The sequence below is a fragment of the Engystomops pustulosus genome, chromosome 2 (assembly GCF_040894005.1).
Source record: "Engystomops pustulosus chromosome 2, aEngPut4.maternal, whole genome shotgun sequence".
NCBI lineage: Eukaryota > Metazoa > Chordata > Amphibia > Anura > Leptodactylidae > Engystomops > Engystomops pustulosus.
The window spans coordinates 253,831,620-253,846,719 of NC_092412.1; the positions used below are offsets into that span (position 1 = coordinate 253,831,620).

The 15,100-nt window shown below is 41.7% G+C and overlaps 1 protein-coding gene across 5 annotated transcripts in view; it reads right to left on the reverse strand.

Moving 5' to 3' along the window:
* The window catches only part of ILDR2 (immunoglobulin like domain containing receptor 2), a 162,443-nt gene that overhangs the window by 16,799 nt on the left and 130,544 nt on the right, over window positions 1-15,100 (reverse strand). For 3 of the 5 annotated variants that reach the window (XM_072138885.1, XM_072138887.1, XM_072138884.1), the window contains exon 4: window positions 4,018-4,074. The exons of the other annotated variants lie outside the window; for them this stretch is intronic. In XM_072138885.1, the coding sequence (XP_071994986.1) occupies window positions 4,018-4,074 (57 nt within the window). The remainder of the gene's footprint in view (window positions 1-4,017; window positions 4,075-15,100) is intronic. 5 annotated transcript variants of the gene reach the window in all.

The window sequence follows — 15,100 nt, forward strand, 5'->3', positions numbered from 1 at the left end:
TCACGCTCTGCTCTATACATAATTCAGGGCTGATTTCTTTTGAGGGAATTGGTGGAATAAATCTGATTTGTGAGGAAAAACATTTCACTATTGCGTCTAATATTCATTCTACATTTCATTCCGGTGGTGACAGCCAGAACACGAAGGGTCAATTCTCCGGGCTGTTACTTAGTCACATCCGCAATACTCGTCACCTTGCAATGTACCGGCAAATATTATAATACTTTACATAACATTATCTGGGGGTGAATTATACTCTAGTCACACACACAGCTGCACTCACAATTCTACATGTACCAGAGTACAGCGCATTGTGGTGCGGAGATAAATATTACGCAGAACTAGATGGTGATTCAAAATGTCTGACACAGGGGGTGACGAGTGAATGCAGCTTATTCTAGTACATTGGGGGGGTGTCCTCACACTGCTGTGCTCTGTGCTCTCCGCAGTCTGTGTAAGGTATTGTTCCTGGAGAGATGTGTAACTATATCTTTGTGTACGTTGTTAGTAGCAGCAGCAGGACTGTGGAATATGGATTTATATTCCAGGATTGTAGCTTCATGAAGTGCACTGTGGGTGCATCCTCACACTGCTGTGCTCTTTGTATTTGAGTGCTTTATAGTCTATTTGGTCTGAACGATCGCTTAAGTATTTAACAAGCTTCCTTATTAAGTGGCAGAAAGGAGCAGTGGTCACACAGGGATGCAGTTAATACATTGAACTCTATGAGCCGGTCAGAATTAGCTGAACTCAGTCCTATAGGTACGGATGGAGCAGTATCGATCGGATGACCAATTCTCAATTCAACAAGGACCTCGTGATCAGTGAGGTCACAGCACAATCCATAGTAAACAGTTGATAACATTTGGCACAATCTCATAAAAATATAAGATTCTATCTTCCTGTAGCCACCACTAGGGGGAGCACAGGAGCATAGTACGTATACAGCATGCAGTAAGCTCCCCCAACTGGCATCTGATAGTAGTCTGTGTGTTACCTGTATGTAAGTACAAAAAAAGTAACAAAAAAATTGCAATTTTCCAGCAATTTGTCGAAAATAGTAGATGAACTGCAACAGCTCTGCCACATGAGAACTCATCCTGATGCTAAGGATGTGACTGAACTCACAGAATAATAAGCTGAGCTGGGAATTTTGGCTGATAAGGAGGAGGAGCCCCGGAGATTGGAGAAGCGCTGACTCAGCACATAAACCAATTACCTACATGTTTAATGAAAAGATGAAATAACGACAACAACGAGGATGAAGAATATCTGATGGATCCAAAGCCGGGCACTGCCTGCTGCACGTGTAACGTTACTAAGCTGCAGCCCTTAAGGGAGTCAGTTAGTTAAGAGACAATGGCGCTGAGGGGGTGACCCAATAACTATGTGCAAATGTATAACGCATCAATACATCAAGAACCTGTACATTTACAGGAGAGGGTTCTCTACAGTAAGAGCAGTAAGACTCCAGATCTCTGATGTGGGCTGTGACTACAACATAACCCTTCACCTTTGGAGAAGTTCTTTAAAGTCTTCTTATACCCGAGACTGTAAAAAGTAGCCTCTACATTTACAGTAAGATATTCTCTACAGTAAGAGCACTGAAACTTTAAAGCTATGAGACAGGATCTTGTTATATCAAGGACATCGCCAGGGGTCATCCTTGACTAAATGGATAGTGAAGGGTGAAGGGGTTCTTTACTGTTAGAGCAACATAACCCTTTGCCTTTGGAGAAGTTAATGTAGTTATTTATAGTCTTCTTATACCCAAGACTGTAAAAAGTAGCCATCCTCTGCATTTACAGAAAGATGTTCTCTACAGTAAGAGCAGTTAAAGCTATAAGACAGGTTCTTGTTATATCCAGGACATCGCCAGGGGTCATCCTCTACGCCTATAGAGACAAGGTTGCTAAATTGATTGAGAAGGGAGTAGGGGTTCTTTACTGTTAGAGCATTGATACTTGAAGCTCTGTGACAGAATCTATTTATACCCAGGACTGTAACTATAACATAACCTTTGCTTTTAAAGGGAAAGACAGTAAGAAAACTGAAACAGTAAAGCTCTGAGACTGGATCTCTTCATACCTAAGACTGTAACTGTAAAAAGCGGACTTCCTCTGTAGTTACAGGAAAGGGTTCTCTATGGTAAGAGCATTAAGACCCAGGACCTTAACATAACCAGGGGCAACCCTCTACGAGAAGAGGGTTCTCTACAGCTCGAGCAGTGGCCTATAAAGCTCTGTAACAGGATCTAGTTATATGTTGTAACTGTAACACAAGAAGGAGTCTAGTTTTTACACCAACATATAATGGGGGTTCTCTACTGTAAGAGCACTGAGTCTATGAAGCTTTTAGACAGTATCTATAAATATCCAGGACTGTAACTTAAGACTTCTTTACAGTTAGGGCAATGAAACTATAAAGTTTTCACCAGGATCTAACAGTGTAACTGAATAAAAGAGACTTCCTCTACATTTACAGGAAAGGATTCTCTACAGTAAGACTCTAAAACTATGATACAGGTTTTGTTATACCCAGGACTGTAATGTAACCAACGCTACGTCTAAAGAAAAGAAGGTTTCTACATTGATATAGAAGGGAGGAGGGGGTTCTTTACTGTAAGAGCACCGAGACTATGGGGCTCTTCTCCAGAAAAAGTTGTCAAGGGTGTGAATATGTGTGTATGAGTGTATGAATATGTGTGTATGAGTGTATGAATATGTGTGTATGAGTGTATGAATATGTGTGTATGAGTGTATGAATATGTGTGTATGAGTGTATAAATATGAGTGTATGAGTGTATAAATATGTGTGTATGAGTGTATAAATATGTGTGTATGAGTGTATAAATATGTGTGTATGAGTGTATGAATATGTGTGTATGAGTGTATGAATATGAGTGTATGAGTGTATGAATATGTGTGTATGAGTGTATGAATGTGTATGAGTGTATGAATATGAGTGTATGAGTGTATAAATATGAGTCTATGAGTGTATAAATATGCGTGTATGAATATGTGTGTATGAGTGTATGAATATGAGTCTATGAGTGTATGAATATGTGTGTATGAGTGTATGAATATGAGTGTATGAGTGTATGAATATTAGTGTATGAATATGTGTGTATGAATATGAGTCTATGAGTGTATGAATATGTGTGTATGAGTGTATGAATATGTGTGTATGAGTGTATGAATATGTGTGTGTGTGTGTAATAATATGAGTGTATAAATATGTGTTTGTATGTGTATGAATATGATTATGTGTGTATGAATATGAGTGTATGAATATGAGTGTGTGTGTGTATGAATATGTGTTTGTGTGTATGAATATGATTATGTGTATGAATATGATTATGTGTGTGTGAATATAAGTGTATATGTATAAATATGATTGTATGAATGAGTGTGTGTGTGTGTATGAATATGAGTGCATGAATATAACAATATTTATGAGTCTCCAAATATATCTATTAATATGCCTTTGTATATGACATGTATGTGTGTAGGAGTGTATGAATATGAGTATGTGTGTATAAATAAGAGTGTATGAATATGATTATGTGTGTGTGAATATAAGTGTATATGTATGAATTTGTTTATATCTATAAATACCTCTGTATGTATTAATATTTTTTGCATGTATGAGCGTTTTTGATCTGTAACCATTGATATCACATACGTTTCATAAATGACTCTCATTGAGTTCAGGATTTACTATGAAAAGGCTAAAATGTAGGATCCTGCTACAGTATGAGAGGCATCTTACTCTTGCTCCTGCAGATAACAGGGCCCCCCCAGATGTTCTTACATGGGGCCCCCAGCTGTAACCCCAAGCCAAAATGCAAATAAATGAGCCCATTAAGAAATCAGCGAGCTCCATCACACACGAGGATCGTAACATAGAGATCGTCCTATTAGGAAAACCTGACCTGGCGCAGAGTGGAGACAGATGGAAGAGACAGATGGATGAATAACAGATCTGTAGAAACACTTAGAAGATGACACTGGGTACCTGGCATAATCTCCACTTCAAAACTGGGCAACAGATCAGCAAGCACCCCTGTCTTGCCTGGAAGAGAGAAGGAAGAAAGAAAAGACAGAAATTAGAATCAGGCCTCAAAAATCATCTCTAGATCATTCCTAGAAGAGAGTGGACAGAGGTGAGAAGAAGATGAACCAAGCAAGAAAAGCCAATATCACGTCAAATACAGACCCAAACTCACACCAAAAGACCTACCTGGAACACTACCTGGGCCATATCTGCTGCTCTTTGTGGAATAAGTTCCTACAAGGAGGAGCTTTGAATCCTCCTTGGGAGATCTTTACAAAAAGTTTGTCTGATCTTTTAAGTCTCAGATTATTATCGATCTGGTGGATCTGGTGGCTCTGGTGGATCTGGTTACTGGACCATCTGTAGGCGCTTTTGTGTCCTACAAGTCAGAAAAACCTTAAAGAACCATTGATCAGGGAACATCTACACAAATATGGGCAGATGTCCGTTTAAACCAGACATGGGACACCATTTCGTCTCAGTCGATGGAGCCAAACAAATAGGTGATATCAAAAGTTTTATTGTGTCAAGGATTTACCGGTGATTGGATCTCTCAACATCTGACATGGAAATGATGAAAGGCTGGAGGACGGAAGGCAACACAACCTCCTTGTCAGCGGTGGAGAACCTTGTAGGACCATTAGATGATTAGTGACCTAGTAAAACCAAAACCCAATGTCAATACCCCAACACCCTTCCCCCAAGGTAGTTGTGGAAATCCTTGGAAGACCATCAGAAGTCCTTGGCGATCTAGTAAAAAATAACTTTGAGGATTTAAGACATTATAGAGGTTTTTAAGTCATAGACCAACCTACACCTTCTCCTCCTCCGGGACCATCAGAGGTGTTTGTTGAGCTAGAACAACCTCACTCCACGATGGGCTTCCCAGTTACTGTAGCTACCAAATTGGTATTCATCCAACTAAACCATCTTCTTCGTCCAAGTATGCTACATGTCTATGGTCAAAATGTCTGTAGGACCATCAGAAGTCATTGGTGACCCAGTAAACTATCACCTCATGATAGCATGCCCAGTTGCGGTAGAAGGATTTGGAATATTGGGGCAGATTTACTTACCCGGACCATTCGCGATCCAGCGGCGCGTTCTCTGCGGTGGATTCGGGTCCGGCCGAGATTCACTAAGGCAGTTCCTCCGAAGTCCCCGAAATGCACTGATCTTCACCAAGCCGGACCAAGTGAAGGTAAGCGTGAGTCCCGCGACACTTTTTTTTTAAATGCGGCAGTTTTTCCGAATCCCTCGGGTTTTCGCTCGGCCACGCCCCCGATTTCCGTTGCGTGCATGCCAGCGCCGATGTGCCACAATCCGATTGCGTGCGCCAAAATCCCGGGGCAATTCAGGGGAAATCGGTGCAAATCGGAAATATTCGGATAACACGTCAGGAAAACGTGAATCGGGCCCTTAGTAAATGACCTCCAATAAGTCGGTAATATTCCAAATCAGTCCCGGAAATCCATGTAGGACCATCAGAAGTCATGGGTGACCTAGGAAACAATCACCCCACAATAGGTTTTCTAGCTACTGTAACGAAGCAATTCTGAACCATGAATCTACAAGGTAGGTCCATGTCTGGAGGCTGCAGCATTCCATGTTCTCCAACGGTTCCTTCGTTTCTATGTTTCTATGTTGATATCATTTACAGAAATGTCAACAGTGATTTCTACTCGTTGCGTATTACACCCGGATCCCATTACAAAGTAATAAGCGCCATTAGTCTAGTAATACAATTTGTCCGCAAAGCTGTTTAGGTTCCATAAACCCAAGACGAAGAAGAAGAAGGAAATTCTCATAAAAGCGAAGTTAAAAGATCTGTGATTAAGAGTTTGAGTCACGAGTCCCTAAAGGCGTCTTTAATCTTATGTTACATGGTTAATAGGATTCATAAAAAAATAAGGACTAACATAGGAGGAGAAAGCGAGCAATAAACATGAAGAGGCGGAAGGAAGACGAAGGATCTGAAGCAGCGCACGCGGAGATACGGGAGGAGAGGAGGAACACGTCAGGTCTACGGCAGAGGAGAATAAGATGGGGCTGTAGAAATAAAGAATTTTATATGGGATATGAAAGAGGGATACATAGGATCTGAGGAAGGGCAGGGTTACATGGGGGCTGCTCCTATAAGGAAGAGGATTTGGGATGAGGGAATGCATGGGGGATCAGAGAAAGGAGAGGAAAGGAGACGAGGGAATACATGGGATCTGAGGAGAAGAGGGAATACACAGGATCTGAGGAGAAGAGGGAATACATGGGATCTGAGGAGAAGAGGGAATACACAGGATCTGAGGAGAAGAGGGAATACACAGGATCTGAGGAGAAGAGGGAATACATGGGTATCTGAGGAGAAGAGGGAACACATGGGATCTGAGGAGAAGAGGGAATACACAGGATCTGAGGAGAAGAGGGAATACATGGGATCTGAGGAGAAGAGGGAACACACGGGATCTGAGGAGAAGAGGGAATACATGGGATCTGAGGAGAAGAGGGAACACATGGGATCTGAGGAGAAGAGGGAATACATGGGATCTGAGGAGAAGAGGGAATACATGGGATCTGAGGAGAAGAGGGAACACATGGGATCTGAGGAGAAGAGGGAATACACGGGATCTGAGGAGAAGAGGGAATACACAGGATCTGAGGAGAAGAGGGAATACATGGGATCTGAGGAGAAGAGGGAATACATGGGATCTGAGGAGAAGAGGGAATACATGGGATCTGAGGAGAAGAGGGAATACACGGGATCTGAGGAGAAGAGGGAATACACGGGATCTGAGGAGAAGAGGGAATACATGGGATCTGAGGAGAAGAGGGAATACATGGGATCTGAGGAGAAGAGGGAATACATGGGATCTGAGGAGAAGAGGGAATACATGGGATCTGAGGAGAAGAGGGGATACACGGGATCTGAGGAGAAGAGGGAATACACGGGATCTGAGGAGAAGAGGGAATACATGGGATCTGAGGAGAAGAGGGAATACATGGGATCTGAGGAGAAGAGGGAATACACGGGATCTGAGGAGAAGAGGGAATACATGGGATCTGAGGATGGAGAGGGGATACATGGGATCTGAGGAGAAGAGGGAATACATGGGATCTGAGGAGAAGAGGGAATACATGGGATCTGAGGAGAAGAGGGAACACATGGGGATCTGAGGAGAAGAGGGAATACACGGGATCTGAGGAGAAGAGGAAATACACGGGAACTGAGGAGAAGAGGGAATACATGGGATCTGAGGAGAAGAGGGGATACACGGGATCTGAGGAGAAGAGGAAATATACGGGAACTGAGGAGAAGAGGGAATACATGGGATCTGAGGAGAAGAGGGAATACATGGGATCTGAGGAGAAGAGGGAATACATGGGATCTGAGGAGAAGAGGGAACACATGGGATCTGAGGAGAAGAGGGAATACATGGGATCTGAGGATGGAGAGGGAATACATGGGATCTGAGGAGAAGAGGGAATACATGGGATCTGAGGAGAAGAGGGAATACATGGGATCTGAGGATGGAGAGGGAATACATGGGATCTGAGGAGAAGAGGGAATACATGGGATCTGAGGAGAAGAGGGAATACATGGGATCTGAGGAGAAGAGGGAACACATGGGATCTGAGGAGAAGAGGGAATACATGGGATCTGAGGATGGAGAGGGAATACACGGGATCTGAGGAGAAGAGGGAATACATGGGATCTGAGGATGGAGAGGGAATACATGGGATCTGAGGAGAAGAGGGAATACATGGGATCTGAGGAGAAGAGGGAACACATGGGATCTGAGAGAGAAGAGGGAATACACAGGATCTGAGGAGAAGAGGGAACACATGGGATCTGAGGAGAAGAGGGAATACATGGGATCTGAGGAGAAGAGGGAATACACGTGATCTGAGGAGATTCAAAGAAAAAGAAGGGATAAATGGAATCTGTGAAGGAAGAAGAAATACAATTGAATTGAAGAATGAAGAAGGGATGGCAGGAACAGAAGAGATAGAAATTTGGGATAGAAAATGGAAGAAAAAAAAAGTCCAGCATTTGAAATGAGTAAGAAGAAGACCACTGGAGAGCAGGACAGGAGCTTATAAGCAATGATATGACAGGATGGAGGGATATGCACACAGTAGTGCGGCATCTATGATCCCGTATGGACGCTGTATGGGGGGCGGCTGCTCATTCATCTCCTCTATGAAGCTCTTCCATCAGTCTATAACCCGCAGCAATGCAATCGCAGAGTCAATATGAAAGACGATGGAGTCATCTGCAATTATATCCACACAGTTATCTGCTCGTAGCCGGAAGCACCGGGAATATAGGACACAGGAATATCTGCTAAAATATTTATTATACCAAGGCGTCAGTTATATCAGAACCTCCGGCCATGAATAACAAGCAGTGTGATAGTAACATCATCATAGTCACATCACGCGGAGAGGAAGGAAAGGTTATGGGATTTACCGGAGCCTCATTGTTCATGGACTAGACCAATGGGAATTCTGCTGGAAATCTGCAGCGCCCCCACAGTACAAATGTAGTATTACCATTAAGTTTTTTATTCTATAGCCAGAGCTCCACTCACTATTCTGCTGCTGGTGCAGTCACTGTCTACATACATGACATTACTTATCCTGTACTGATCCTGAGTTACATCCTGTATTATACCCCAGAGCTGCACTCACTATTCTGCTGCTGGTGCAGTCACTGTACATACATGACATTACTTATCCTGTACTGATCCTGAGTTACATCCTGTATTATACCCCAGAGCTGCACTCACTATTCTGCTGCTGGTGCAGTCACTGTGTACATACATGACATTACTTATCCTGTACTGATCCTGAGTTACATCCTGTATTACACTCCAGAGCTGCACTCACTATTCTGCTGCTGGTGCAGTCACTGTGTACATACATGACATTACTTATCCTGTACTGATCCTGAGTTACATCCTGTATTATACTCCAGAGCTGCACTCACTATTCTGCTTCTGGTGCAGTCACTGTGTACATACATGACATTACTTATCCTGTACTGATCCTGAGTTACATCCTGTATTACACTTCAGAGCTGCACTCACTATTCTGCTTCTGGTGCAGTCACTGTGTACATACATGACATTACTTATCCTGTACTGATCCTGAGTTACATCCTGTATTATACCCCAGAGCTGCACTCACTATTCTGCTGCTGGTGCAGTCACTGTGTACATACATGACATTACTTATCCTGTACTGATCCTGAGTTACATCCTGTATTATACCCCAGAGCTGCACTCACTATTCTGCTGCTGGCGCAGTCACTGTCTACATACATGACATTACTTATCCTGTACTGATCCTGAGTTACATCCTGTATTATACTCCAGAGCTGCACTCACTATTCTGCTGCTGGTGCAGTCACTGTGTACATACATGACATTACTTATCCTGTACTGATCCTGAGTTACATCCTGTATTATACGCCAGAGCTGCACTCACTATTCTGCTGCTGGTGCAGTCACCGTGTACATACATGACATTACTTATCCTATACTGATCCTGAGTTACATCCTGTATTATACTCCAGAGCTGCACTCACTATTCTGCTGCTGGGGCAGTCACTGTGTACATACATGACATTACTTATCCAGTACTGATCCTGAGTTACATCCTGTATTATACCCCAGAGCTGCACTCACTATTCTGCTGCTGGTGCAGTCACTGTGCACATACATGACATTACTTATCCTGTACTGATCCTGAGTTACATCCTGTATTATACCCCAGAGCTGCACTCACTATTCTGCTGCTGGTGCAGTCACTGTGTACATACATGACATTACTTATCCTGTACTGATCCTGAGTTACATCCTGTATTATACCCCAGAGCTGCACTCACTATTCTGCTGCTGGTGCAGTCACTATGTAAATACATGACATTACTTATCCTGTACTGACCCTGAGTTACATCCTGTATTATACTCCAGAGCTGCACTCACTATTCTCCTGTTGTTGTCTTGTTAAGTGTATATATGAAGGTTTTCAATGACCGTCCAATAGGGTTTCTCCAAATCTGATCATTTGGAGCAGTGACACTTTATGACTTTGGGTTTTTACTACACTTTGGTCATTTGGACCAGAATCCCTTATGGCAGATTCCCTCTATATTCTGTAAATAATCCCATGTTGTTCTGCTCCGGGGCTGCGCTGCACTGGTGTTAGGACGCTGCAGCTACTGGCGCTGACGTTTCCAGGCACAAAATAAAATAAAACTTGTTTAACGCAATTTTTCAACCTCTACAGAACAATAAAACGATAATTAAAGATATCAGTTCGTGGTTCCACTCCGGAGGCCAAGACTCGCTCCGAGCCCCGGGGAAAATCAGCAGAAAAACCTGTGTTTTATTGGCGCGGCGCGGGGCCAATCTTCTATGTATTAGTAAAGGTCTGGATATGATTTATGACCCTGGATGCCAATCTTATATGATTGCTCTGACGCTCGGCCCTGAGCCTTCGAGATGAGAATCCTATATATAGCGTCTGGAGAGGCCGCGGCGGCAGATGAGTCACGGACGACATCTATACAGCGTGAAATACGGTCAAATATCCTTTCATACTAAAACAATAAAAGGTCATATAGACAATTAGCACTTACTACATAAAAAGTTATGTACACATGCAAATAATCCTAATGGTGTGACTATACAGCTTCTCTGGAGACAGTTGTGTCTCCATGGTTACAGACAACAAATTGAAACAGTTTGTAGTCAGGTCCTGTAATTAAGAGGAAATAAGAAGTGGAATAAAGCAATTATGCTAATATGTATCTCCAGTGTGTATCTAATATGTATCTCTAGTATGTATCTAATATGTATCTCTAGTATCTATATACATCTCTAGTGTGTATCTAATATGTATCTCTAGTGTGTATCTAATATGTATCTCTAGTGTGTATCTAATATGTATCTCTAGTGTGTATCTAATATGTATCCCTAGTGTGTATCTAATATGTATCTCTAGTGTGTATCTAATATGTATCTCCAGTGTGTATCTAATACGTATCTCTAGTGTGTATCTAATATGTATCTCTAGTGTGTATCTAATATGTATCTCTAGTGTGTATCTAATATGTATCTCTAGTGTGTATCTAATATGTATCTCTAGTGTGTATCTAATATGTATCTCTAGTGTGTATCTAATATGTATCTCTAGTATGTATCTAATATGTATCTCTAGTATGTATCTAATATGTATCTCTAGTGTGTATCTAATATGTATCTCTAGTGTGTATCTAATATGTATCTCTAGTGTGTATCTAATATGTATCCCTAGTATGTATCTAATATGTATCTCTAGTGTGTATCTAATATGTATCTCTAGTGTGTATCTAATATGTATCTCTAGTGTGTATCTAATATGTATCTCTAGTGTGTATCTAATATGTATCTCTAGTGTGTATCTAATATGTATCTCTAGTGTGTATCTAATATGTATCCCTAGTATGTATCTAATATGTATCTCTAGTGTGTATCTAATATGTATCTCTAGTGTGTATCTAATATGTATCTCTAGTGTGTATCTAATATGTATCTCTAGTGTGTATCTAATATGTATCTCTAGTGTGTATCTAATATGTATCTCTAGTGTGTATCTAATATGTATCTCCAGTGTGTATCTAATATGTATCTCTAGTGTGTATCTAATATGTATCTCCAGTGTGTATCTAATATGTATCTCTAGTATGTATCTAATATGTATCTCTAGTGTGTATCTAATATGTATCTCTAGTGTGTATCTGATTAATGTAAAACTGCCATATTTTGAGATTAGTATGTTGGAAAAATGAGGTGTAAAATCACCTGAGTTTGCATATCTATCTGCAGCCCCTGCTTGTTCAGTGACTGCTCTGTGCTCTAAGAGTAAAGAGTATACTGTATAACACCTACACAACATCTTACCCCTGTGTGTTTCCCTGAATCTCATCCATACTATGAGCTAGACTGAAATCTTGTAAGCTCTTTGGCTGCTCATATATCTAGCACCCCCTGCTGCTTCACAGTCTGCATTTTTTAGTATTAGAAACCAGGACAGTCTTTATATAATCAGAACATGTAGGGGGAAAATCATCCGTAAAATACCATAAGTTAAATCTTATAAGCTCATGGACACCCCAAATATCTAGCACCCCCTGATAGTTCAAGGTCTCCGGCTGTACATAAATCAGGTTTCCCACATATATGGGATGTAAACTTATCAAGAACATATAAGCAGCAAAATACTGGCAGCCTTTGCTTGTTCTAGGTTTTTCTGTACTCTTAGTATCAGGTTTGTCCAAGTAGACGCAAAACACATAAGCGGGAATCATCAAGGTCATATGTGCAGTATGGATAACTCTGACTGCTAATTGCTGTAGTACCCCCTGCTGGTTCAGGGTCTAGTATTTTAGGAAATTGATCCAGATGGAATCAAAAGACAAGGGGGAAATCATCAAGGCCATATAAGATGCAAAATACTATGAACATGAGGTACGTAACTAGCTCTCAAATGCTCAGCTCTCTGGCACCTCCTGCTGGTTCAGGATCCACTGTTGTACTTAGAAATCAGAACACACAGAGGGGAAACAGCATGGAAGCTATATCTAAAAAAAAAAATATGAACAAGCGTTAAATGCTCTTAGCTCGAAGACTACTCACTCCCCTAGCACCTCCTGCTGGTTCAGGATCTGCTTTTCAGCTCTTATAAATGAGGTCTGCCCTAATAAAATTAGAGCATAAGGTAGGGTGGGAGTCATTAATGGCTTATGAGCAGCAAAATACTAGGAACATAAATTTTAACCTATCAGCTTCAAGTCCGCTCATTTGTCTGGTATCCCCTACTAGTTCAGGGTCTTTTGTTATCCTTTGAAAAACTGGGTTAGTCCTAATGCAATCAGAAAATATAGGGGTTAATTCACCCATATGGCAGCAAAACACTAAGGCTATTATTTGAATCCTGGTGGTTCTCTGACTGCTCATCTCTCTGACACCTCCTGCTGGTTCATGGTCTGTGTGTTTGTAATTTAGGAAATAGGGTCTGTTCTGACAGAACCAGAATACATAGTGGAAAGCACGAGAGCCATATAAGCAGTATAATACTATAGGCATGGGTTCAGTTCTGTTAGCACTTAGGCTGCTCATCCCTCTGGCACCTCCTGCTGGCTCAGGGTCTGCTGTACTTTTCTTAGTAATCAGGACTGTCCCAATAGAATCAGAACAGATAGGCAAAGCATCAAGGTCCTCAAGCCAGTTTTCTGGCACAGTAACTGTACAATCCATGGCTGGATAAGAGAGATTTGCTAACAGAGAGGAAACTTGGAAGTAATTTCCAGTCTGAGAACATGTAAGAGGAGGACGAGTTCCAGCCGCACTGTGTTGGTGGATGTTTCTGTGCGGAGAGTCTCGGATGGATTTGGCTCCGCATTCTGCCGGTCAGATAAGGACGGGGAAGATAATGGAGTTGGTGGATTTCCCAACTTGGCAGAGAGAAGGCAATGACTCAGGAGGCAAATGGAAGTGATTTCCCATCCATGTGGAGCTCAGACTGACAGAAAAAGGATAACGCAAGGTTCTAGTGCAGAGGAGGTAACTAAAGGGCTGGGGGTCCCCAAAATGACAACAAGATAACATAATGCTGTACAGAAATGGGCTGAGTCAGCATAATATTTGCACTGACTTCATTTGGATCGTTAAGATGTAGCAGAACTTGCTCCGGAACGGAGGTTTAAAAAAAACCATTAGTCAATTTGTAACAATTTCTAAGCATTCTCAAGATTGCTGTCAGTGAATGGAAACATACTGCAGAGGCAGAAAAACCACCTCATCCCAATGCTGAGGGATTGACCTAAAAAGTCAATATGGAAGGTGCCAGCAGAGTTGACGCCTAGGACAAACCTTGTGTTGCCTGGGACCTGAAAAATCTGGGACAGGTGAGAGCTTTGTTCTAAAATCTTTGCCGAATCCGTCCTGCTAAAGAAAGATAGACTGGACTAAAAGAGGATGACCTAGGAGTCTATAGAGAGGGAGGGGGGGAAGGGGGACACAGGCACAGGCAGAAACTTCTGGAGATAATAGTAAGTTTTCTATCCCACACCAAGTGCTTTATTCCTACCACTACTTCTCTATAATGTCCTGTATGATCCTTCTGATTAATAGAGGAGGGTCATAGGAACAGATAGAGGCTGCTGGTGATAACATATATGGATAGACACTGCTGGAGATAATGGGAGGTTTCTATCTCACCCCAAGTGCTTTATTGCTATCATTACTTCTTTATAATGTCCTTTATGATCCTTCTGATTAATAGAGGAGGGTCATAGGAACAGATAGAGGCTGCTGGTGATAACATATATGGATAGACACTGCTGGAGATAATGGGAGGTTTCTATCTCACCCCAAGTGCTTTATTGCTATCATTACTTCTTTATAATGTCCTTTATGATCCTTTCGATTGATAGAGGAGGGACATAGGAACAGATAGAGGCTGCTGGAAATAACATATATGGATAGACACTGCTGGAGATAATGGGAGGTTTCTATCTCACCCCAAGTGCTTTATTCGCATTTTTAAAGGTCAGTACTTATCTACAATGTCCTATATGATCCTTGTGAGTTAGAGAGCTATGGATCAAATTTGTCTCTATTATCCATGTGAGGTGTTAAATTTTTCACTCTTCAGTAATGTGCACTCTGCTCCCATCTTGACAGAAAAAAACAGAAATGTAGATATATTGCTAATTTATTAAGAAAGAAAAACTGAAATATCACATGGTTATACATATTCAGACCCTTTGCTGTGACATTCATATGTAACTCACATGCAGTCCATTTCCTTCTGATCCTCCTTGAGATGGTTCTACTCCTTCATTGGAGTCCAGCTGTGTTTAAGTAAACTGATTGGACTTGATAAGAAGATGCTCACACCTGTCTATAAAAGACCTCACAGCTCACAGTGTATGTCGGAGCACATGAGAATAATGAGGTCTAAGGAACTGCCTGAGGAGCTCAGAGACAGAATTGTGGCA